Source organism: Aulonocara sp. 'chitande type north' Nkhata Bay, linkage group LG19, assembly GCF_057382095.1.
Source record: "Aulonocara sp. 'chitande type north' Nkhata Bay isolate Kocher_YH1m ecotype deep benthic linkage group LG19, A_spYH_male_GT1.1, whole genome shotgun sequence".
In the NCBI taxonomy this organism is placed as follows: Eukaryota; Metazoa; Chordata; class Actinopteri; order Cichliformes; family Cichlidae; genus Aulonocara; species Aulonocara sp. 'chitande type north' Nkhata Bay.
Window position 1 is genome coordinate 14333158 of NC_141362.1, and position 23763 is coordinate 14356920.

The 23763-nt window shown below is 40.5% G+C and overlaps 1 protein-coding gene across 1 annotated transcript in view; it reads right to left on the reverse strand.

Annotated features, from left to right (window-relative positions):
- Positions 1-23763, reverse strand: part of sntg2 (syntrophin, gamma 2) — a 109068-nt gene that overhangs the window by 49150 nt on the left and 36155 nt on the right. The window contains exons 5-9 of the mRNA XM_086274598.1: positions 23694-23737; positions 21685-21726; positions 20513-20600; positions 16843-16925; positions 4497-4621 (exon numbers count right to left, since the gene is read on the reverse strand). Of these exons, the coding sequence (XP_086130724.1) occupies positions 4497-4621; positions 16843-16925; positions 20513-20600; positions 21685-21726; positions 23694-23737 (382 nt within the window). The remainder of the gene's footprint in view (positions 1-4496; positions 4622-16842; positions 16926-20512; positions 20601-21684; positions 21727-23693; positions 23738-23763) is intronic.

The following is a 23763-nucleotide window of genomic DNA, read 5'->3' on the forward strand; positions in this document are numbered from 1 at the left end:
GTTAATTACCTTACATGGATGATGACCTCCAGTTTGCAATGGGGAGGTTTGCATTTGAGTGAAATGCAAATTAGCACCTCCAAATCTATGGTCATGATTTTCAGGCAGTAAAAGGTGGTAAATGCATCCTGGACTGGGACCAAGTTTCTGCCCCAAGTGGACGAGTTCAAGTATCTTGTTCATGAGTGAGGGACTGAGGGAGGGGGAGACTGACAGATGGATTGGTGCAGCGATGCAGATGTTGTACCGGCCTGAATGTTAAGAGAATTCGGCATTAAACCGAAGCTGCTGATTTACCGGTGCATCCATGTTCCATCATCTACAGCCACACGCTCTGGGTAGTGACCGAAAAAAATTATATCATGGATACAAGCAGAGGAAAAAAGGATCTTGGTCCGAAGACTGTCTGGGCTTTTCTTTAGACACAGAGTGTTGAGCTCTATGCTAGAGGAGGGGCTCAGACGAGGGGATACTTCTGCATGCTGAAAGGATCCAGTTAAGATGGTTCGGGCATCTGACCAGAATGCTTTCCGGATGCCTCTATGTAAGGTGCTTCAGACATGTCCTGCTGAGGGGAGGCCCCCGGGCGGACACAGGACACACCAGATATTGTGTCACTCGGATGGCATAATAATATCTCGGTGTCCCACAAGAATAGCTGGAGTAGGTGGCTTGGAGAGGTGGAGGTTTGGCATCTCTGCTTAGATTGCTGTCCTCGTGACTGGGACTGCGATGAGCAGCAGCAAATGCAAATTGCACCCATCACTTTACACAAATAGGGGACACTCCCAAAAAAGTCTCTCATATTAACAATGGATTTATGGTAGATACTTGAAAATTCAACACGATACAACTTCCTAATTACTGTGAAGATGCTAATGATAATTTTCCCCCAGTGCAGAAATATTCTACATATACAGTGGGGCAAAAAAGTATTTAGTCAGCCACCGATTGTGCAAGTTCCCCCACCTAAAATGATGACAGAGGTCAGTAATTTGCACCAGAGGTACACTTCAACTGTGAGAGACAGAATGTGAAAAAAAAATCCATGAATCCACATGGTAGGATTTGTAAAGAATTTATTCGTAAATTAGGGTGGAAAATAAGTATTTGGTCACCTCAAACAAGGAAAATCTCTGGCTCTCACAGACCTGTAACGTCTTCTGTAAGAAGCTTTTCTGTCCCCCACTCGTTACCTGTATGAATGGCACCTGTTTGAACTCATCATCTGTATAAAAGACACCTGTCCACAGCCTCAAACAGTCAGACTCCAAACTCCGCCATGGCCAAGACCAAAGAGCTTTCGAAGGACACCAGGAAAAGTATTGTAGACCTGCACCAGACTGGGAAGAGTGAATCTACAATAGGCAAGCAGCTTTGTGTGAAAAAAATCAACTGTGGGAGCAATCATCAGAAAATGGAAGACATACAAGACCACTGATAATCTCCCTCGATCTGGGGCTCCACGCAAGATCTCATCCCGTGGGGTCAAAATGATCATGAGAACGGTGAGCAAAGATCCCAGAACCACACGGGGGGACCTGGTGAATGACCTGCAGAGAGCTGGGACCAAAGTAACAAAGGTCACCATCAGTAACACACTACAACGGCAGGGAATCAAATCCCGCAGTGCCAGACGTGTTCCGCTGCTGAAGCCAGTGCATGTCCAGGCCCGTCTGAAGTTTGCCAGAGAGCACATGGATGATACAGCAGAGGATTGGGAGAATGTCATGTGGTCAGATGAAACCAAAGTAGAACTTTTTGGTATGAACTCAACTCGTCGTGTTTGGAGGAAGAAGAATACTGAGTTGCATCCCAAGAACACCATACCTACTGTGAAGCATGGGGGTGGAAACATCATGCTATGGGGCTGTTTTTCTGCCAAGGGGACAGGACGACTGATCCGTGTTAAGGACAGAATGAATGGGGCCATGTATCGTGAGATTTTGAGCCAAAACCTCCTTCCATCAGTGAGAACTCTGAAGATGAAACGAGGCTGGGTCTTCCAACATGACAATGATCCAAAACACACCGCCCGGGCAACAAAGGAGTGGCTCCTTAAGAAGCATTTGAAAGTCCTGGAGTGGCCTAGCCAGTCTCCAGACCTCAACCCCATAGAAAATCTGTGGCGGGAGTTGAAAGTCCGTGTTGCTCGGCGACAGCCCCAAAACATCACTGCTCTCGAGAAGATCTGCATGGAGGAATGGGCCAAAATACCAGCTACTGTGTGTGCAAACCTGGTAAAGACCTATAGTAAACGTTTGACCTCTGTTATTGCCAACAAAGGTTATGTTACAAAGTATTGAGTTGTATTTTTGTTATTGACCAAATACTTATTTTCCACCCTGATTTACGAATAAATTCTTTACAAATCCTACCATGTGGATTCATGGATTTTTTTTTCACATTCTGTCTCTCACAGTTGAAGTGTACCTCTGGTGCAAATTACTGACCTCTGTCATCATTTTAGGTGGGGGAACTTGCACAATCGGTGGCTGACTAAATACTTTTTTGCCCCACTGTAAGTATTTAGTCATAACAAAAATACAACTCAATACTTTGTAACGTAACCTTTGTTGGCAATAACAGAGGTCAAACGTTTACTATAGGTCTTTACCAGGTTTGCACACACAGTAGCTGGTATTTTGGCCCATTCCTCCATGCAGATCTTCTCGAGAGCAGTGATGTTTTGGGGCTGTCGCCGAGCAACACGGACTTTCAACTCCCGCCACAGATTTTCTATGGGGTTGAGGTCTGGAGACTGGCTAGGCCACTCCAGGACTTTCAAATGCTTCTTACGGAGCCACTCCTTTGTTGCCCGGGCGGTGTGTTTTGGATCATTGTCATGTTGGAAGACCCAGCCTCGTTTCATCTTCAAAGTTCTCACTGATGGAAGGAGGTTTTGGCTCAAAATCTCACGATACATGGCCCCATTCATTCTGTCCTTAACACGGATCAGTCGTCCTGTCCCCTTGGCAGAAAAACAGCCCCATAGCATGATGTTTCCACCCCCATGCTTCACAGTAGGTATGGTGTTCTTGGGATGCAACTCAGTATTCTTCTTCCTCCAAACACGACGAGTTGAGTTTATACCAAAAAGTTCTACTTTGGTTTCATCTGACCACATGACATTCTCCCAATCCTCTGCTGTATCATCCATGTGCTCTCTGGCACACTTCAGACGGGCCTGGACATGCACTGGCTTCAGCAGCGGAACACGTCTGGCACTGCGGGATTTGATTCCCTGCCGTTGTAGTGTGTTACTGATGGTGACCTTTGTTACTTTGGTCCCAGCTCTCTGCAGGTCATTCACCAGGTCCCCCCGTGTGGTTCTGGGATCTTTGCTCACCGTTCTCATGATCATTTTGACCCCACGGGATGAGATCTTGCGTGGAGCCCCAGATCGAGGGAGATTATCAGTGGTCTTGTATGTCTTCCATTTTCTGATGATTGCTCCCACAGTTGATTTTTTCACACCAAGCTGCTTGCCTATTGTAGATTCACTCTTCCCAGTCTGGTGCAGGTCTACAATACTTTTCCTGGTGTCCTTCGAAAGCTCTTTGGTCTTGGCCATGGCGGAGTTTGGAGTCTGACTGTTTGAGGCTGTGGACAGGTGTCTTTTATACAGATGATGAGTTCAAACAGGTGCCATTCATACAGGTAACGAGTGGGGGACAGAAAAGCTTCTTACAGAAGACGTTACAGGTCTGTGAGAGCCAGAGATTTTCCTTGTTTGAGGTGACCAAATACTTATTTTCCACCCTAATTTATGAATAAATTCTTTACAAATCCTACCATGTGAATTCATGGATTTTTTTTTTTCACATTCTGTCTCTCACAGTTGAAGTGTACCTCTGGTGCAAATTACTGACCTCTGTCATCATTTTAAGTGGGGGAACTTGCACAATCGCTGGCTGACTAAATACTTTTTTGCCCCACTGTATGAGAGGAGATGGCTCTAAAAACAGAAACCCAAATAAATCAGTGCTTCAAATGACAGAAAACGCACAGAAACACAAAGAGAACTGAAAGAAATGGTTGCTACACAAAGGGGAAAAAAATCAATGCATTTCAGCAGTTTATACAAGCCTGCCATTTGGGATCTATAGGTTATGACTGTCAAATGTGAAACAATATCAAACAACAGGCCTCGTAGGTTTATTTTGTACTACAGTTTCGAAATGACTGAAAAGCCTGATTGAAAAAGCCTGTGGGAAAAAAAACTGTTGTGAAATTACATTGCACAAGAAAATCAATACAAAAAAGGACGGGTATAATAATCAAAAGCCTTTACAAGTTCGACCAGTGTCCTCTCAGTCGCACCTTCTGAGCCACAGCCTCGTAGCTGCGGTGACCTTTTAAGCCGTTTATGCCTGTGCATAGATATTGGCATTAACATCGTCCCGCTTAAATGAAAAGTGCTTGCTAAGCCAACAACTGCGCTCAGTGAACTGTGCGCCTTGGAGGTGAATTATATCATGCTGGATTACCCTTACCTTAATTTATCTTTGCCAGCTTTGTATCTGGAGACTCTGGCCATCAACAAGGGCAGGGAGACGGCATCCAGCCAGCGCTTCTCATACTTTGGTTCATTAGCTGAGGGCGAAGGGGGTGATGGAGCCTGCGTGGAATACATGAACGATGCGTGAGCTTTCTGCTTCTGTTGACCAAATTCTTTTGATTACTGATGGATGATACACAAGCACCATTTACATGCAAAAGAATTCCCTTCTCAACCAGGGCTAATCAGCTATTTTTGTCTGAAGTTCTCACTGTCTGCTTACGCCAAGCATGTCTGAACTTCGATATACTGAAGTTACAGACTCCAGCTGTTTTCTTAAAAACCATACAAATAGCAACAGTTTTTCTTTCCAAATCAAACCCAATTATTCAATGTAAGTGGTGCAAGTATATCTGGTGCCCCAGATATTAACAGAAATCTCCTCTGTAATCAGGGAAATCACCTCCTGTTGCAGTTAACATGATGAAAATAATCAATAACTTGTGTATAGACTCTACATGTAAACTACGTGCACAGTGAGTAAGTTTAGAATAACTGTACTGAAACTAAAAAAATCACTCAGCAGAACCTAAAAATGTCCATATTTTTGCTAATGGAGTAAATATTGCACTCTCACTTCTGTAATGAAACCACGTTCTGACTTCAGCACGCATCATAAATCCTTCCCTTCAGTTCTGAAACTGAATAAATCAGTTAGAAAAACCTTTCATTTATTTCAAAATATTCACTTTGAAATTGTTTTGTTATGAGTATAGCAATTGTGTTTGTGGTCAATGATTTTGTGGAATACTAAGCAGGTGTTGGCATCAATTTAAAGAGAACAGGACCCTCCACAGTGTTTGTATAGGCCCAACAGATAAGTGGAAGACGGCAAACTATTTTTAACTTGCTGCTTTTCTTTGGCATTTAGCACGATTAAACCACATGATGTAATCAGTCTTGGTTAAGTTCTTGCTGACTGGATTCTGGACTTTCTAACAGGCCACACAGGTGAGAGTATAAATACTCATGTTTGGTCTCTTCGGTGCCTGGAGAGGAAATGACAAGTTAAAAAAAAGTTTCTCTTCAGTTACAAGGAAAGCAACAAACTTTGTGCACTCAGACCTTGATTCAGAGAGACCACAGCATTACAGGAAACTAACAAAGAGTGCCTTGTAGTTGGGTTTTAAAAAAAGTTTGTAACTAAACCAAAAACAGTTCCGGGAAAAGAATCTTTGTACAATTGTATTGGTCTGCAGCAGAGCATGACTCCAGACAACAAAGGAACATGGCACAGTCTGATAAAACTAAACAAACCAGGTATAAAATCTGAAGAGTTAAAGCTTCATTTCGTTTAGGAACAGAGCAAACAGGACAAACAGACATTCTACCAATCAGGCTACATACAAAGTTTAGATAAATCAGGTAACAGCCATTCTTTGGTGTCTAAAAAGAAGCTGGAGTAGATTAAGTATGTTTCTATTATCATCTTATTAGCATTCACCTGGGAAACGGTTAGTCTTCCCAGTGTGCCCAGATAAATACTGATTACAGCTGTGTTAATGGAAATGTGCAGCATCGTTTACAAGAGAGAGAAGTTACAAAAACGTCACCTCACTCACACATACTCAAAAACACAAGTGGATCTGCAGAAAATGGTCACATATCAAAGAAAAACGTCCTGTTGACATTGATTAATGACAGAATGAAATTAGTTCTTATAAAAATGTTGAGGTGTTAGGGAGTAATTTCAGGGGAAATACACTTGCCATTTAAATTGATAGGTTTCAGTCATGTTGACCGTGTCTCTCTCAGCTCTCTTTAATGGATTTTTTTTAATAAGTGGTGAGTGCTGGATACAAGCCTCTGGCAAATACAGAAGTGCATTTAGATATTCATAGGCAAAATTAGGCAAATAAAACTAAAATTGCTGTTTAAAAACTGCCTGGTGTATAACAATAATACAATGTGTTAATATGAAAAGGAAATGTGTGTTATGGATACGTGTTGATGGTGGCATTTAACGTGGCATTAGGCGAGTCTTCAAATTACTTTATAATGGACTCCAGAGCAATTCAGCATTACCATAATGGTCAGTGCAGCTCGCTCTGAATTAGTCTGTTCAGAAGAGGAACGAGCATGAAATGTGTATTCAAAATAGTTGTGCTTAAGTTTTCTATATGACAAAAGTTTAAGGAAAAACGATGATGGCTGATTGCTGTATACGGCATACCTTTGAAGCATTATACCTATAACGAAATGCACTCCTCAGCTATGTTACTGGGTGGTGCGGTTTCACCATCACCACCAGCAGCCTGAGCTGTTCGTACAAGCCAGGATGGATCCATGCTTTCATATTGTGTATATAGTTTACTCAAAATTCTGACCCCACCATCTGTATTTTGTAACAGAAATCAAGGCTCATCAGACCAAACAACATTTTTCCAGTATGCTGTTGAATTATGTCAATTTTTAGCCTCCGTTTCTTGTTCTTAGCTAACAGCAGTGGCGCCTGGTGTTATCTTCTGTAGCCCACGAGCTTCAAGGTTAAAGGTTCTGGTTCTTTAGAGAAGCTCTTCTGCATACCCGCGTTGTAACAAGTGATGTCCTTTCAGCTTGAAGCAGTCTTGCCCATCTCGTCAGACCTCTGACAAGGCATTTTCTCTCAGAACGGCTGGAGCCTATCCCAGCCAAGAGGCTGATATCAAGTCTATGTATTAAGTATAGCTGAGTGGCAGGGTACACCCTAGACCCACACCCTAGGCCAGTCTGTCACAGGCCTAACACAGGGCACGCACATTCATACTTAGGGGCAATTTAAGATCACCAACTTTCATATTTTAAAATCTTAATAAAGTCTGGGGAGTTTTAAGGAAATGTATTTCCCATTAACAGTTAAAAATCAATACAGATGAAAAAGCCAAACAACCCTTAACTGGAGGAAGAAACTAACAATGTTTGTGGGAGTTTGTCCATACAAAAGCTTGCAAGGAATCTAGCAACTGAACACCAATTCCTGTCATGAATATAGAACCATTGATATATAGTGACTATGTCAAATAAAACATATGATCTTTACTTTTAAATGCGGGCAGTGTTACAAATTCTGACAAGCAACTCGCCAATAAGATGGGAGGAGTCAGGAGGAATAGAAGAGAAGACTGTTTGTGTGCTGTTGGCATGGAGATCTGCATTTCCCAGAACAAAAGTGGTTCAGTAGAGATCCCTGTGGTACATCAGTATTAACGTACACAATTCTTTGTGTTCTTTGTCTCAATTTTTGGTAACAATGTCACCATTCACAGTGCAGTGTGACGTTAGATCATTGAAGAACTCATTGGCTATACTGATCAGTGCAGTTTCAAGCCATCTTTTCAACAGTTCTTCTGGGGTTGTCTGAAGTATAGTCTAGATTTTGTAACAATTTAGGAATATTAATCTTATGCAAAATTGCTGAAGCAAATGTTTCCTACCGTTTTTAATTTTGGTCTATCATTACTATTGGTATCCAAGTAAGAATCGTGCTTTTGCAGCAAAAAAACCACCAGACTGTAACATAATTAAAATGCCTCAAATTGTTTCAGAATTTCAAGTTCTAATGGAGCTTCTGACTGATCTGCTGCACCAACAGTCATTTATTCTAAATAGTCCTGCAGCAAAAAATGTTGACAAAAGCTTTGACAGTTGGAAGTATGCCACATGTAAATGCAAATCACACTATACTTAATGTGTAATCCATCTGTTCTTCATTATCTAATGAGTTACAAGCTTGAGGATCAACTGAGTGAAGCAGAGTGAACATCAAACAGTGAATCGTTCCTGAAGCCAAAGATTATCCGTCAGCACAAAATCCCAAAACTCCAAAAAATAATCTGATGTAGTCCCACTTTATCATTGCATGCACAGTAAAGGAAGGCTTGTGTTCACAATGCGAGAAACCAAATCGCCTACCTGCCTTCCTCTGACTTTGAAATGGCTGAAGATGGAGCATTTAAATAGCCGCTAGGTGGACTGCAGTCGAGAGTGAACGGCAGAGGAAAAAATGCCCACCTTTGCACATTGAGACACATCATTGCTGAACTGCAACATGTCGCATGCAGACCCCTGTCAGCTCGCCACCAGTAATAGCAACATTTCTAAAGAAATTATCATCCACTGCTCCAATTATGTCAACCCCGAACAACATGTTACTTAACTCTCAAGTGGAGCTCTGCAGAGAGTAGATGAGGTGGTAGGAAATGGAAAACTATCAGGCTGTCAGAATGGATTACACTGACAAAGCACCTGCCTCTTCTGTGGAGCTGGAACAGAACCTAAAGCCACAGCCAGTCATTCCATCACGGATACTGATATTTGAGAAGTGTCATGAACTGAGAATAATTATTGGAAAGGCTAGTGAGGACAAAGCTCAGTAAATTTAAGAGGACATTACTAAAATATATAGGCACAGCTCTCTCCTTTCAGCTTAAAATATATTATCAGCATTTTAGTACAGAAAAATATTTTATGTACAGCAATGTAGGGCGCAAAAATCAGCAAATTATCCTGAAGGAGTCTTGACTGTCTAAACCATACTTCTACTAAAACAATGAATTTAAAAAAAGAGGAAGGAGAAGGGTGCTGCAGTGATTTCTGTGTGGAGTTTGCATGTTCTCCCTGTGTGTGGCTTTTTCCAACCAGTAGGTTTTACTGGTAATGATTTTTTTGGTAGCTGTCTAGGCTTATTCTGCAACATATCCCAGCTGCCATAGGATGAGAGGCGGGGTACACCCTGGAGAGCTCACCAGCCCATCGCAGCGCTAACACATAGATGCTAACACTTATGGGCAATTTAGAACACTAATTGTGCAATTCTAATGAGGATGAATGGCATTATTTGGTATGACCAACTATATTCAGACTGTATTTTTCTGTGTTCATAAGTCCATCAATTTTGACGAGAGCCCCAAAATCACTACCTGACATGTAGCTAAAAATAATGACAGAGTGTCCACTGTGTTTTACAGATGTTTGTAGACACCATCTGTTGTAACTCTCTGACTATTTGAATGAATAAATTTAAAACTCAGATTCACCAGTCCCTAAAAAATCCTTTTTGCCACTGATTTTCACTTCAGTTCTTGTGTAAACTGCGATACCTCAGCCTTTCCTCTGTATTCTTTCAGGCTTAACCTTTTAAAGCCAAGCATATCATATTTGATACATGGGTTTTTGTGAGTTTCTCAGACTTAAAAACTACAATGAATGGCACAATAGATTTTTAATGAGCACAAAATATTACTACTCCTGCAGATCTACTGGACAAACTTCTTCAGGTCCTCAAGGACACACGCGATCCTTAGAAATGCCGTTTTTGGCCAATAGCTTTTTGGGATTGACCTTGTTGGTGCAGAAATAATAATTTATGCCTTTCAGGCCATTATCTTTAGCACTTTTCATAGATTGAATTAAAGAAGTGGTAACAAACTGTGTTTTACTGACAGGTCGGTAATAACTCAGCGCCTGAAGATAAAATTTAAAGGTGGTTTTTTGCCAAGTTCTCCATCATTCAGAGACAAACTACTGATTTGTCCCCTGAGTTGGGTGGCTTTTTTCAGCTTGAATGATTAATAGTTCAGTGGTAAGTTGCTTAACAAACCACATTGCTCTGGAAATTGTAAGGTACAAGGACTGGACTATAAATGTGTGTAAAAGCAGTCAATGACCAAAGACAGTTCTTCAGAAATCCTGGAGAACTATTGCTTAAGATCATTTAATAAAATACTGGTGGCCACCAGTGCTACCCCTCAGTCTCTGAGTAGATGCACAAAGTCTCAATTTGATAATCCTACATCACCTCATTCAAGTTATCCAATTAACTGACAAAACTGGTTGTCCATGCTGGCCGGCTGAGGGGTAATATATAAATAAAGAAACGATGAGTGGGATTTCATAAAGCAAGTAAAATTAGTCTCAAAATAATCTAAGAGCTGATTTTACTCAGTCTGATGGACTGATGGAGAATTGGCTGAACCACCAACCATAAAACAGAGCAATCCTAGAAAATGTAGCTTAAGGTATTATTATTATGTGCATCAGTGACTCAGCACTGCTGCACAATGCTGGAAGCAAGGCACTGAAAAAAAAGTCTTGTAAATCAGTTTCAGCTGAAGCCAAATTATGTAGTTTTTTAAAAAAAATTAAAAGGTAAGTTTTTGTTGTTAAAACAAATAATGGACTCGTACGTGACATCGTTCCACAAGGAGAATGAGCTGGTGTTCATCATTGCCACGTATTATTGCAATTCCTCTGTAAGGAATTTGTTTGTGTACCAACTTTCCCTCGACTTGGCTTCACGATTTTAACTTTTCCCACATTTCCAGGCTGAGTTTTGACAGTGAATTCAGCAGAATGCAGCCATTTAATGTAAGAGTAAAGAGCAATATGAACTCAAATAAAGGCAATGTCTTTTCTGACAAGAAAATAGGAGCAGCATGCTCCTCACCCCACCGTGCCCCTGGTGGCTGCACAGGATTTGGGTTTATTGGGGGTGCTGTCAGTGAAGAAATTGCAGTCTCTAACTCTCGCCACCATTTCTCCCTGTGTGATGAGTGTTAATGAAAAATGTGAGTCTAGATAAAAGTCCTCTCTCACAACTGGGGAACTCAAAAGCATTTCCTGTTAGTGCTTTGGAATGTTTATGTGACAAAATATCAATTTTGTTGGAAAATTGTCCCCTTTTGAAACAACATATGGTGACGGTGCTCATACCTTTTTCTTACTATCGAAAGGTCTAAGACTGCTCTTTCGTTGATGGATGTCATCAAGCATCAAGGTTGTCATAATAAAGGAAAATAAAATACACACTCTTAGCTTGGCCATGACATTGGACAGAAACATGATGTGGAATGTAAAATTAATGTCCCAGTGGTGGGTTAGACCGTTTTTGTGCCCATGCTACGAACACTTTTTTCCACAATAGCATTGCTCTGAAATTGATGCATCTTTTCTATAACTTCTGTAGGCCCCCTCGATTGCTTTTTTTTCTCCAATTCATTTTGGAGAACAAGATTAGAAATTAGTATATGAGGGAGTCGGCTCAAGTCGAATATATAGTTAGGCAAGGTTGAGGGTTTGGGACACGTGCAGCAGAAGGCTAGTGGATATAATGGACAAACGATGCGGAATATGGAGCCGTGAGTCAGGAGGTAAAAAGGAAGATGACAGAGTTCCTGGATGTAACGAAGGAGGACATGCAGATGGGGTGGTGTGACAAAAGAGGTTGCTAGGAATAGGGTGAGACGGAGGCACCCTGAAAAAAACGATGAAATCTATATGGGGATTTGACTAAATAAGTCTAGTATGCACTTTCAGCTCAGTTTTGTTGTCCACCTCCTGTAAACAGAAATACCTGAACCTTTAGCAGCTTTAGTCAGTGGTCTGTTTTGTAAAGTCTAAGCAGAACTGAGAGAGGTTAAAATGTCATGTAAACCACATGACAGAGTGTGCATTTGCTTTGTAGTGTAGTTCATCTGAGGCCGACCTCATGCTTAAAGAACATTTCCTTTACAAACCATTTCATATGATGCTACTGAGTTAATTAATTTTCCCCCCCAAAAAGAAAATCAAATGACATTGCATGCCATTAAGTTATGTGCTGCCCTACTTTTCCTTAAATCTCTATCTTGAGGCTTCCTATCATTATTCTGTGAACATGAAAGTGAAATCATGCCTTGTACTGCACTAAAAAATCTGAAACACAACACACAATTAGGCCTACTCAAAGAACAAAAACAATCACTCACATAACAGTCCTCTGTGAGGCAAGCACAATCTCCGTTGACGTGACCAAAAACACTCCAGAGGCCCTCTTTTTTCCATTTTGTATTTTTGCAGCTTTTAAAAATGTTATTTCTGTTCTCGGGAAACTGCTCATGTTGCCAGACAGGTTTACAACTAAACATTTTTATGTAAAGACCCTTTATACAGAGCCAGCTGATCTGTTACAGATTTGTACCAGAATTATTTTTGCATAGGCAGGTATGTGTCAGGGTTTTCTGTGCAAATAGTAAGATCGTCCACAGACCGTCCAGAGACGTGGGCTTCTCCAGCACCTGCTAGAGTTTTAAATGGAAACACTTTAAATCTATGAAAGCTTAAAATGACCACCTGCTGTCCTTCATGATTACTCTGAATAATGCATATGAAATGACAAGCCAGACTGTTTTAAAGCGACCCTTTCCATTATTAATGAATGTATTAATATGGAATTATCTGAGGATTTAGCTTAAAACCAAAATATTATCTTTAGGTAAATAGTTTTGTTTATCCAGGAGAACTCTAAAACACTTTCTCTTTGATGCACTGATGCACACATGTTTTTGGTAGCCGGTGTTGTCAGTGAAGGTAATGAGCAAACTGCATCACGCTGTCCTCTGGTAAGACTGAAGTATCCCCTCTGTGAAGTCAGCTGCTTCTACACTGAAACGTCTCCCAATCCGGCATCCCAGCAGTACACTGTAATCACAGCCATTACCACTGAAGACCAAGAAAGCTCAATGAGCGAATAACAGCTTTGTAGAATGACAGACCTAAATGAATGACTTGGGTCTGTTTTCTTTTTGACCCTTCCTACCCTGTGATGGCAGATTGATTCATCTGCTTCATGAACTCAAACAGGCTCTGTTGCTATTGTGGGCAGAGTCACACTCTGATTCTGCAGCTGTGAAATGAAAATTACACTTTGTTATTTTGCCACAGAGCTATTAAAATAGAGCCACTTTTGATTTAACATAGCCTATGATTAAGCATAAAAATATATACACGGGCACAATATGTAGGGGTTAAAAAAAATGACCAAAACTAACGTGATATAATTTCACAATATTTTAAACTGCTAATACAACATTTGCCCCTAAAAATATGAAAACAAATAGGTTTTGGTGATTTTGCAGGTATTACTCTTAGGCTAAAACAATCTTGATCAGTGAAGCCAGTAAATCTTTGTTTTGACATGAATGTTGGAAGCAACAGCGAGACTCTAGCTGAGGTAATTAATTCTCCTCTCTCTGCCAGGGGCCAACTCTCAGATCTGGGACCTGCAGTCTGGAAAAAATAAAAAACACCATCCTAGCATATGTGTGCAGAGGATGTTATGGATTACTTCACATTTAATAACACATCAAAGTCAAAGGAGATTTGTATGAACAACAGCTGCCATGCTAGTGGTCAGCCCTGCTGAGCTACCTAGAGTGATAAGTTCATAGTCGCTGAATGAAGCAGAGTTTCCTCCTGTTGCTGTAAAGAACAACTCCAATAGAGTTGTTCATCAGACTAATAATGACCCCTAACAGTTATAAAGGTAGTTATTTACTCATGTTTGCTCTGTCCAACTCTGCTCAGATTGAATGGATATGTTTGATTAATTTTCATTTCATTTTCATTTATTAGTCATAAGTGTCAACTTAACTGGCCAATTGCTTATATCGGTTGATATCATCAGCCCAGCAGCATATCGGTCGGGCCCTCATTGAAGGAAGCTTCATGGTTTTAGAAAATCTCCTCCTGTGTCTGTTTTCTAATATCAGTGCCATTCTTCCCCTACTAGCTGTCCATTCTAGGCTCAACGGAGGCAGTTAATAGATCAAGTAACGGGTTGAGTACTCCAATAGTGAGACAAAAGGAAAGAAAATTAAAAGATCATTTCTCCATCCACTGGTAACTTGGATGGAGTTACCAGTGGATGGTAACTCCACTGCCGCTACTGTACTTCCATACTAATGCATTTTTTTCAGACTTTAATTCTATTTTATTTATATAACTCCAAATCACGACAACAGTCACTTTAAGGCACTTTATATTGTCAGATAAAGACCGTCCAATAATGCAAAGAAAACCCCAAAAATCAGATGAGCCCCTATGAGCGAGCACTTGGCGAATGTGGGAAGGAAAAACTCCCTTTTAACAGGAAACTTCCAGCACAACCAGGCTCAGGGCGGAGCCACAATCTAATGTAACTAGTTTGGGGTGAGGGGAAGGAAAAAGGACACTGTGGGAGAGAGCAAGGAATTAATAATAACACAAACAAATACAATCGTTCTGGTGTGATTTGTCTGCACTTTGTTAGACATTTTGCAAACCATCAGATTTACTTTAAATTTAATTTATCTTAGATTTTTAAATATCAATATCGTGCACACTCTTCCCAAGCACCTCTTCAAACAGCTGTTTTCTTCAAAATGCCCTTTCCTCTAATATTCTGAGCCACAAATCTCCACTTCAGTAGCACTTACAAACTTTCCACTTGGATTCCTCTATGTAATCTAAAGCTTTACACCGAGGACTCGTTCATATATCATTCAGTGACTGATGGAATATTTTATTTCCAGAAACATAACAGAAATTGACTTCTCTGTCTGTTGACTGAATCTTCCGATTCATGGAAAAATAAAGAAGTCGTATCCAAAAGCTTCACTGTCAAAACCTGTAACTCTAACAAAATGAAACAAGAATTTAGAACCTGGATTTACCTCACAATATTCACAGGATGGCAGGGAAATGCACAAATATTGAGATTTAGATGCGTTATTTGCCCCTGCTTAACAACATTTCTGAAAACCTCTATTGCAAAAATATTTTTAAAGTAATTAGTCGCCAAGAATTCATCATGATATGATTTAGTTGATATCTTTTTACCTTCTTGACCAGCAAAAGCCCACAAAAAAAAGAAAAAAGGAGTAGTGGAGGTTTAAATTCTAAGACTTAAAAAGCGTTTTCATTATACGCCTCCAAAGAGACATCAATGAAGGCTCCTCTAACCGCAAACAAGGACAGAAGTCTTTTATGAGGCTTCGTATTCATTAAAACTCCTGTTTCTCCTGCGCTTCATGAATGAATTTTAAAAAAATGATTGCGTATCGAACACTTGCAAAGCTGAGATAACCTATAGCTGCTCACTGCTACTAACAACCTACACCTTTCTCATTGTTGTTATGTGCATGCACTTGGGTGATCTCACATAAATCCCAGCATCCCACGACCAGACCTTTGTAACTGGTCTAAATCAGCCACAGCGTGTGGGCGTACTGGGGTTTTGTTATTGCATGTGGGATTAACCTTTTTCAGAAAACAAGCTCAGGTGTAATTTCTATCAAGGTTCCATTACTGTCGCATATTGAGAAACCGTTTCTCCATCAAATGAAAATGTTACATCCACAAGATGTTCATTTTTCTAATTGGAATAACAAGATGGCTCCGGCACACATTTATCTGTTCTCCATCGCTGGGTGTGATCCCGGCAACGTCTCGATGAGATGAAGAGTCTGATAGTCTAACAATGCAGATTTCCCTAATGTACACAAACAGAAGGAAGCAGGGAGGAGATGTCAATATTAGCAGTGCTAATAGTCTCAACTGCTACTAATGCTAATGGCCATAATGCCTCAGCGGTATAGAAAATTACAAGCTACACTCACTGGCCACTTTATTAGTTACACTGGGAATATCAGGTCGGACTCCTTTTTAACTTCAGAAAAGCTTTAATTCTTCATGCCGCTGTTCTGTAACACCCGAAAGGCGCTCTATTGGAGATCTGGTGACTATGGAGGCCATTTGAGTGCATTTGATAACTCACTGATATATTTAAGAAACTAGTTTCAGATGATGTGAACTTTATGACCTGTTGCGTTATCCAGCTGGGATCACCCATCAGAAGACTGGTACACTGTGAGGATAGTTAGCAGCATGGTCAACAACATTACTTCAGTGGGCTGTGGCGTTTAAATGATATCCAGATAGTACTAAGGAGCCCAAAGTGCCGCAAGAAATTTCCCCCCACACCATTACACCAATACCAGCCTGATAATGCAGGATGGGTCCATCCTTTCATGTTGCTTACTCCAAAATCTGACACTACCATCTGAATGTCGCAGCAAAAATTGAGACTCATCAGACCAGGCAGCATTTTTCCAGTCTTCTATTGCCCAATTTTGCTGAGCCCGTGTGAAATGGAGCCTCAGTTTCCTGCTCTCAGCTGGCATGTGTGGCAGCTTGTCTGACACCAGTAACCGTCCCATGTCTAAAGTAAGCCAAAGTTGAAGGGATACCTCAAAAGAAGCACAGATCCAAAAGCACTCTCATCTTTCAAGTGTTAATCACCGCACTACTCTCAGATAAAAAAAAAAAAAAAAAAAAAAAAAAGTGATTTGATTTAATTCACTTTCTTTAGTGTTTTAAACCTGTAGCTTTACTTGAAATAATCAGTTACCTGTAAGAAGCTGGTAAGACCCTGGCACTAAGCAGGAAAGAGATCAAACCCAAACCAATCACATTTTCATGTGCAACATCAAAAAGGTGTTTCTTACTGTGTTGTTTCCATTTCCATTTAAATGTACACCACTGTCGAACAGCGGGGAGGATACTCGACTGTGATCTGGCCCCGGAGACCCTGAAACAAACAGCAGAATGATTCATGTTTACAAAAATCTTTTGAAGAATCACTGTTAAAGATTTAATCCAACTTCTCACCTTTTCTATCAATATTTGAATTCATCTGGAAACAAAGGCGAGTCATGAGTTGCACATAAACCTCAAACAGCATGTTCTAGCTCGTAGTCTTAAATTATAAGGGTTATTATTGACGTTATTCTGCTGCCCTGCCTTTAGCCATGCAGCATAGATCACAGGCAGAATCCAAAAAGACAAATGCTGCTCGTTGATATGATATTAGCTTGGCGTTGGAGGAACTGCCTTCTGATTCGGTCACACTCTGTAAAGTGTGGCAAGCAGCTCCTGGCCTTTCCTGCCTGTCATTTGTGCCATGGTACAACAAAGGCCGGCTTAGAGAGAATACAACGTGAACCTTTTCACTCTCAGACAACAAAAACCACAATTCACGGGGCCAAACAGCCTACAGCTAAAAACCTGAGCATCTCTGCACTGCAGCCTTCCCATGAATGTTAACACACCCGCACGATACAAAGGTTGGATTTCTCAAAGCGCTCACACTTTGATTTCCGGAGAATGTGGCGATTTATCGAGCTATAAATATTCATGCGTGCCTGTTAGTATTAATTATTTTTCTACATCTGTGTGCTCTTCGTAATTAGATAAATTGTACAAAGTGATTGTTGTGTTTACTGTGGGGACTGAAATCATTTGTATTGCATGGGGTTCATTCATTCATTTTGCTTACAGCTAATTCATAGCAGAACAATTATTAGCGGCTCAGCAGTCTGAGTGTTCGCTGCAAACACAAAACTGTCAACATCTAAAGGCCCAGATGTAATGCAGGAAGTTACAGACTGTGACATTGATGCATTAGCTGTGTTTACTACAGTAAAAGATAAGTTTAAAGAACTTTATTTGTAAGAGTTAGGAGATAAAATCAGTACCAGTTTCTTATCCTTCCTTTAAAACGGACCAAGAGCTTAGGTAGGTTTAGCCTAATTTAGGATTAAAAGATAAATCACAAAAATCTGACCGTCAAAGGATATAGTAGGTCAGGGGTGTCCAGTCCTCGAGAGCTACTGTCCTGCAGCTTTTACATGTATCCCTACACCAACACAGCTGAATCAAATGGTTGGATTACCTCTTCAGCGTGCCATCAAGTTTGGCAAAGGCATGATAGCAAGCCATTAATCTGCAGGACAGTAGCTCTCGAGGACTGGAGTTGGGCACACCTGTAGTAGGTCATCCGGCTCATGATCTATCACAGTTTAGATCAGGGGTTTCGAACTCCAGACCTCGAGGGCCGTTGTCCTGCAGGTTTTAGATATCACCCTGATTCAACACACCTGAACCAAGTCATTAGTTCATTACCAGGCCTCTGGAGAACTTCAAGACATGTTGAGGAGGCAATTTAGCCATTTAAATCAGCTGTGTTGGAACAAGGATGCATCTAAAACCTGCAGGACAGCGGCCCTCGAGGCTTGGAGTTCGAGACTCCTTGTTTAAATTTTATTGACCATAAAACAACAAATGTGACCTCAACCTTGAGCACAGATTGGACGAGTAGAGATTTCTGTGAACTGTAAACAGATGGCATGAGCTCATCAGTCCTTCAACTAGATGATCTGCATCTCAAAACCACCGACGACCATCTGATTTGTATTAGTTTTTTTAAATTATCTGCATTTGTAAACACACCTGAAACCCCCAACAATAAGTCAGCGGAGCTGATTGAAACAGCTAGCCTGAATTTGCCTGAAGATCAGAAAATCCAACTACCGGCAACAACGGTATAAAGTGCTTTAACACGTAATATATACAGCAAATAGAAACAGCTGTTTGTCTGGCGTATAAAGCCTGCAGAGTGGCATCAATCTTTTTATCCAATTCTGGGGAAGAAAGAGAATTAGCATATGCCCTAAAATATCACTACCTTTTTTTTTAAGAAAGTGAGAGTAAAAACATGAGCAGCAGTATTTGAATTTTAAATGTGATGGCAGTTGGTGGGTTGTTTACTTGTTGTGAAAACTGAAGTGAAACTGTCAATGGGACAGGCGATTTTAAAAATCCTTTCTCTACAAAACATCAGACAAAGTGCTCATCAAATGTCACTTGAACCCAAACGAAGGTCACGGGATCTTTGTTTCCCCCATTCAATCCAGAACTCGATTATTTAGATTTTTAGCACAGGAAACCAACAAAAAAACAAACAATATCTGAAGTTTCCAATTATCACAGTTTGGGGATTTTTGCAAAGCAAAAAAACGATCAGAGAAACTAGCAATCAAATTTGAGTTGCTGTACTAATCAATTAAAGCTGAGGTCAAGAAAAAATGCTTTTTGTGTCAGACTCCTGCCATCCCTGCTGGCTCTGTTTTCAGCGCTACAAAATCCAACCACCAACAGCCCTTCTGTTTTTGTTTGTTTGTTTGTTTGTTTATTGCCTTTTCTGAATTTCAGTAATGACATCACCACAGCCCCACCTTGAAATTAGATCAAACCACAGCTACACGGTCCTGATATACAACAGACAATCTTACTTTTGTAGTGTTGAGCTCTGACGCTTGCACATATTTCTCCTGTTTTACACAGTGAATCTGTTAGTAAGTAAACAAATTCTAAAATAACCAAACTTTTGCAGGCCTGTATTTTTTCTTCGCTCTGTTGTCCAGCACTTCATTAGCCATCTACATGGGCCTCACATGTGAAAAACATCTATTTATAATTACTATATTGTTACTTTATTTTCTTATGACACACTAAAAAACAAATGTAAACTTCTGTGTAAAAACATGTTTTTTGACTGGTATCAGAAATGAAAGCAAAGGGGAGGCAGTTAAGATAATGATTTACTGTAATTTGGTGGGAAACTAAAATGCTGCCTGTCATATTAATAACATGAAAACATTTAAAATGACATTTATGCTGTATGTTTTAACTTTTATCTTCTATTTTTATCATTGTGTATATTTCCCGTTTTTATCTGTTGTACAGTGTCCTTGGGTGCTTTGAAAGGCGCTATTTAAATAAAATGTATTATTATTATTATTATTATTATTATTATTATTATGCAATGCTTTGTTTTTTTGTTTTTGTTTTTAAATGAAACGTTAGAACTCAAACATGTTTTCAGACATTTCTCACCCGCCTTCACTCTGATGTTAAGTATATGATAAAGTATTGCACAGTGTTCCAATAAATTGCCAAATTTACACTTTACTTTGAGGCTTGGTTTGTGTTGCTTTCTTCCTTGCCATCATTTTCTCACCGCTCTCACCTACATCCTTCGCTCCACACCTTTTATCAGCTCCACCTGGATGATTTTAGTGTCTCCGTTTTCATCTTTTCAAGCTGCTGAAGGTAAGTGCAGCTCTGGGTGTTTCTGACATTACTGCTCGCCTCGGGCCACCGAGCATGACAATTTATTACTCTGAAATGAACGCTCGTCTATCGAACAGGTTTAAAGCACCAAGTTGAGCAAAAAGACAATTTTCCATAAAAGCGGTTCGCTTCTCATTTGCTAAGAATGCTCAGTGCAATAAAGTTTATAGCCGGTTTAAACGGCGTCGATCAGCGTGCGCTTACCTAGAGGCAGTTTTAGAAATGATGGAACTTCTCGCAGGTAGCGAACAGTGATGGTGACCTCATCTCCCGCAGTACGCAAGAGGTGAACCTGGCGGGAGCGAGAGAGATTGATACAGATAGCGAGGGGGAGAGATTGCGAGTGATACAGCGAGATAAAACTTAATCTCATATAAATGAAACAAGCCACATTCATGTCAAGCTGTATGCTGCCTGAGCAAATGAAATGTAGCGGGAGATGAGTGAGGAATATTAAATCAGAAGTTAAAGCCTGGCTGAAGTGGTTCCACTTGAATCATCAAAAGGCAGATTTGGAAGGCCGGCTTTTCGCTCGTGACAGGCGGTGGCAAAGTGACAGCTGACACGACAAAGTAATTACGCTCTGAATGTCTCATTATCTGATGTGTAAGTGACATGTTCTCAGAGATGCAGTCACAGCAAACATATGTTTAATGCGATGAAATCTGTTTCTTCCATGCAGCTGATGAAATAAATGAAAAATTTGAGCAAATGAGACGCATGAACGAAAAGCGCAAGGTCACTTGTGCATGCCCTCGATGCATATCTGCCATCCTCTCCTGCATTATATGCTAACCCTTTTACTTGAGCCCAAGCATCTGTCAGCGCCGACAGTGTGACAGGCTGCTATTAAATGTGCTGGATTTCGTTCTGAACAGAAACTGCTCATTATATGTTTTGACGCTCTGGAGGTGAATGTAGAGAACAGCTGTATGAGGCTGCACGAGGAAAAAGATATGGCAGACAGGAAGAGCGTGCGTGTGCGTGGGTGAGATGGAGGGATGGTCGCAAACAGCAGAGGGGATATTTAACAAAAGGAAGATGCTGTTTCAGAGGGAAACTGATCAAAATGAAAAGAAAGAAATTATGAATGTAGAAGAAAGGGGGGTGGGGGGGGGAACACCGCATACTGGCACCCTCACTTCCTGTGCAGGCTTTGATAATAATCGACTCTTTTTCAGGCTTTTCAATTTGTCACAGTGTAAACGAAAAGAAAAACAGCCTCCTGCCAAGATGACAACTCAGATTGTTGAGGCGCACCTCCCTGTTGATAAACAGCGGGATTTGGTGTTACACCTGGAGGATGGATGGAAGAGTAATGGGCAGATGGAGCAGGGTATTGGCTTTTTGCAAGAGTCAAATACAAAAATACTCACAACTTCCTCGTGAGTACAGTGCTCTACATTAATGCCATTGACCTAAAGAAACAAACAGAGATGAAACACAAACATTTAGTTTAACATAAGACTATTAAGGACTTGTATTCTCACTAACAGGGTCAGAGGTGTCACAGGCCTCCATCTCTAGAATATGACTCGCAGGGTGATGTGCTGTTTAGTCACCTCGGTGTAGTTCTGGACAGGCCTACCAGGTCCAGAATAACAGCTCCTGCACTAAAGTGATTAATATTTATGTATGAAGAACATTTTCATAATCCAAACTAATTATGTGTTTTGGGAGTTTCTTGAGTTATGACCAAAAAATGTTTTGCAAGGCTACGGTGACTTTCAGCTCTCTAAGTCCCAGTTCAGGCCAAGTTAGCAGAACATAAATTTAGCAGAACATAAATTCACCAGCCACTTTCTTAGGTACACCATGTTAGAACCCAATTTTGCCTTCACAGCTACCTCAGTTCTTCATTGCATATGTTCAGCCACGTGCTGCAAGCATTCCTAAGCGATGTTAGTTCATATAGATACGACAGCATCACACAGCTCCGTATTTATGATGCGAGTCTCCCATACCAGCACATCCACAGATGCTCTATTAGATTGAGATCTGGTGACTGGAGTCCATTTGAGTACATTCACTGGCATCAGCCTGAATCGTTCATGCAAGGCAGGATGGATCCATGCTTTCTATTGTCCAGTTTTTGTGAGCCAGTCCAGTGAGGACTGCCAGTGCGGTCTTCTGTTGCTGTAGCCCATCTGCTTCAAGGCTGGAGATGTTGAGCATTGATGTTGAGGTGATCTTCTGCTTGGTTATAACAAGTGCTTGTTTGAGTTACTGTTACCTTCCTATCAGCTTAAAGCAGTCTTGTCATTCTCCTCTGACCTCAACAAGGAGTGTTCTCTCTCTCTCTCAGCGTCTAAAGGTGTACCTAACAAAGTGGCCAGTGAGTGTATAGTTGACCCCAAAACACAATGCCTTGAGCTACAGAGGCAAAATAATATGAAGTGAAAATAAGATCAAATAAGATGCTAAATCATTATAAAGAGAATAAAAGCAGATGGAAATTATCTCCAAGACAGGAAAAAAAGAAAAACACCAATCATCACCAAACAGAATTCCTACAAATATCAATATATTTAACGTAAAATGCAAAACTGCAAGTACAAATACAAAAAACTGCAACAAGACGGGAAAAGACACAGAGACACAGTGTTAAAGTTTATAAAAGTCTGTCATAATCTGCTGCAATTTGGAGAAACAACCTTTATATATAAATATATATCTTTTTATTCAGCTTTTTTCCCCATTTATTTATTTTTAAATCTAAGCTAAACTCATTTCACAGATTATCTCCCCTAAAAACAGTCGTCCAGCCTGAGCCTCCCCATGACTCCCAAAGTTTACGCACCAGCCCCTAATTTGTTCGTCTCCTGCCATCCAGGCAAACAGATGCAATATTCTACAATGTGACACTTCAAATAAGCCACTGCAAATACATATGAAACAGCGGTGAGAGATGGAAGCAGTGGCAGTTCTATTCATATTATTATTCGTAATCATTTTCAATATGAATGGTAATATTGCTTTGCTGTCCGTTGAACCTACTTGATATTCCAGATAAACAGCAGATCCAATAAAGCTGCCAGACGGATTCAAATTAACTTATTAAAAAGATTAAATGAATAGCATTACTAAACACTAGACACTAATGACTACCACTCTAAGGACCATCAGCTATTATTCATTGGTGATATTTTTTTAAATATAGAAACACATACATTGAGTGATTCCTGTAGCAATGATGTGTTTTGTTTTTTAAATCACATGCTGAATGATTCATTTGAAAAACATCATATAGCTCAAAAGATTCAGCTACCATTCCTTCAAATTAATAACCGTTAAAATGTGAGCGAAATTGAGATGCAAAGAGCCGCCCCGCTGGGTCGTGACCCCAACCAGCATCCAAGCAAATAAGTCAGAAACTGATACTGACCTGCAACACTGCGTCCCCGACGAACAGCTTCCCCGTCTGATCGGCTGCAGAGCGTCAATCGTCGAGTGTC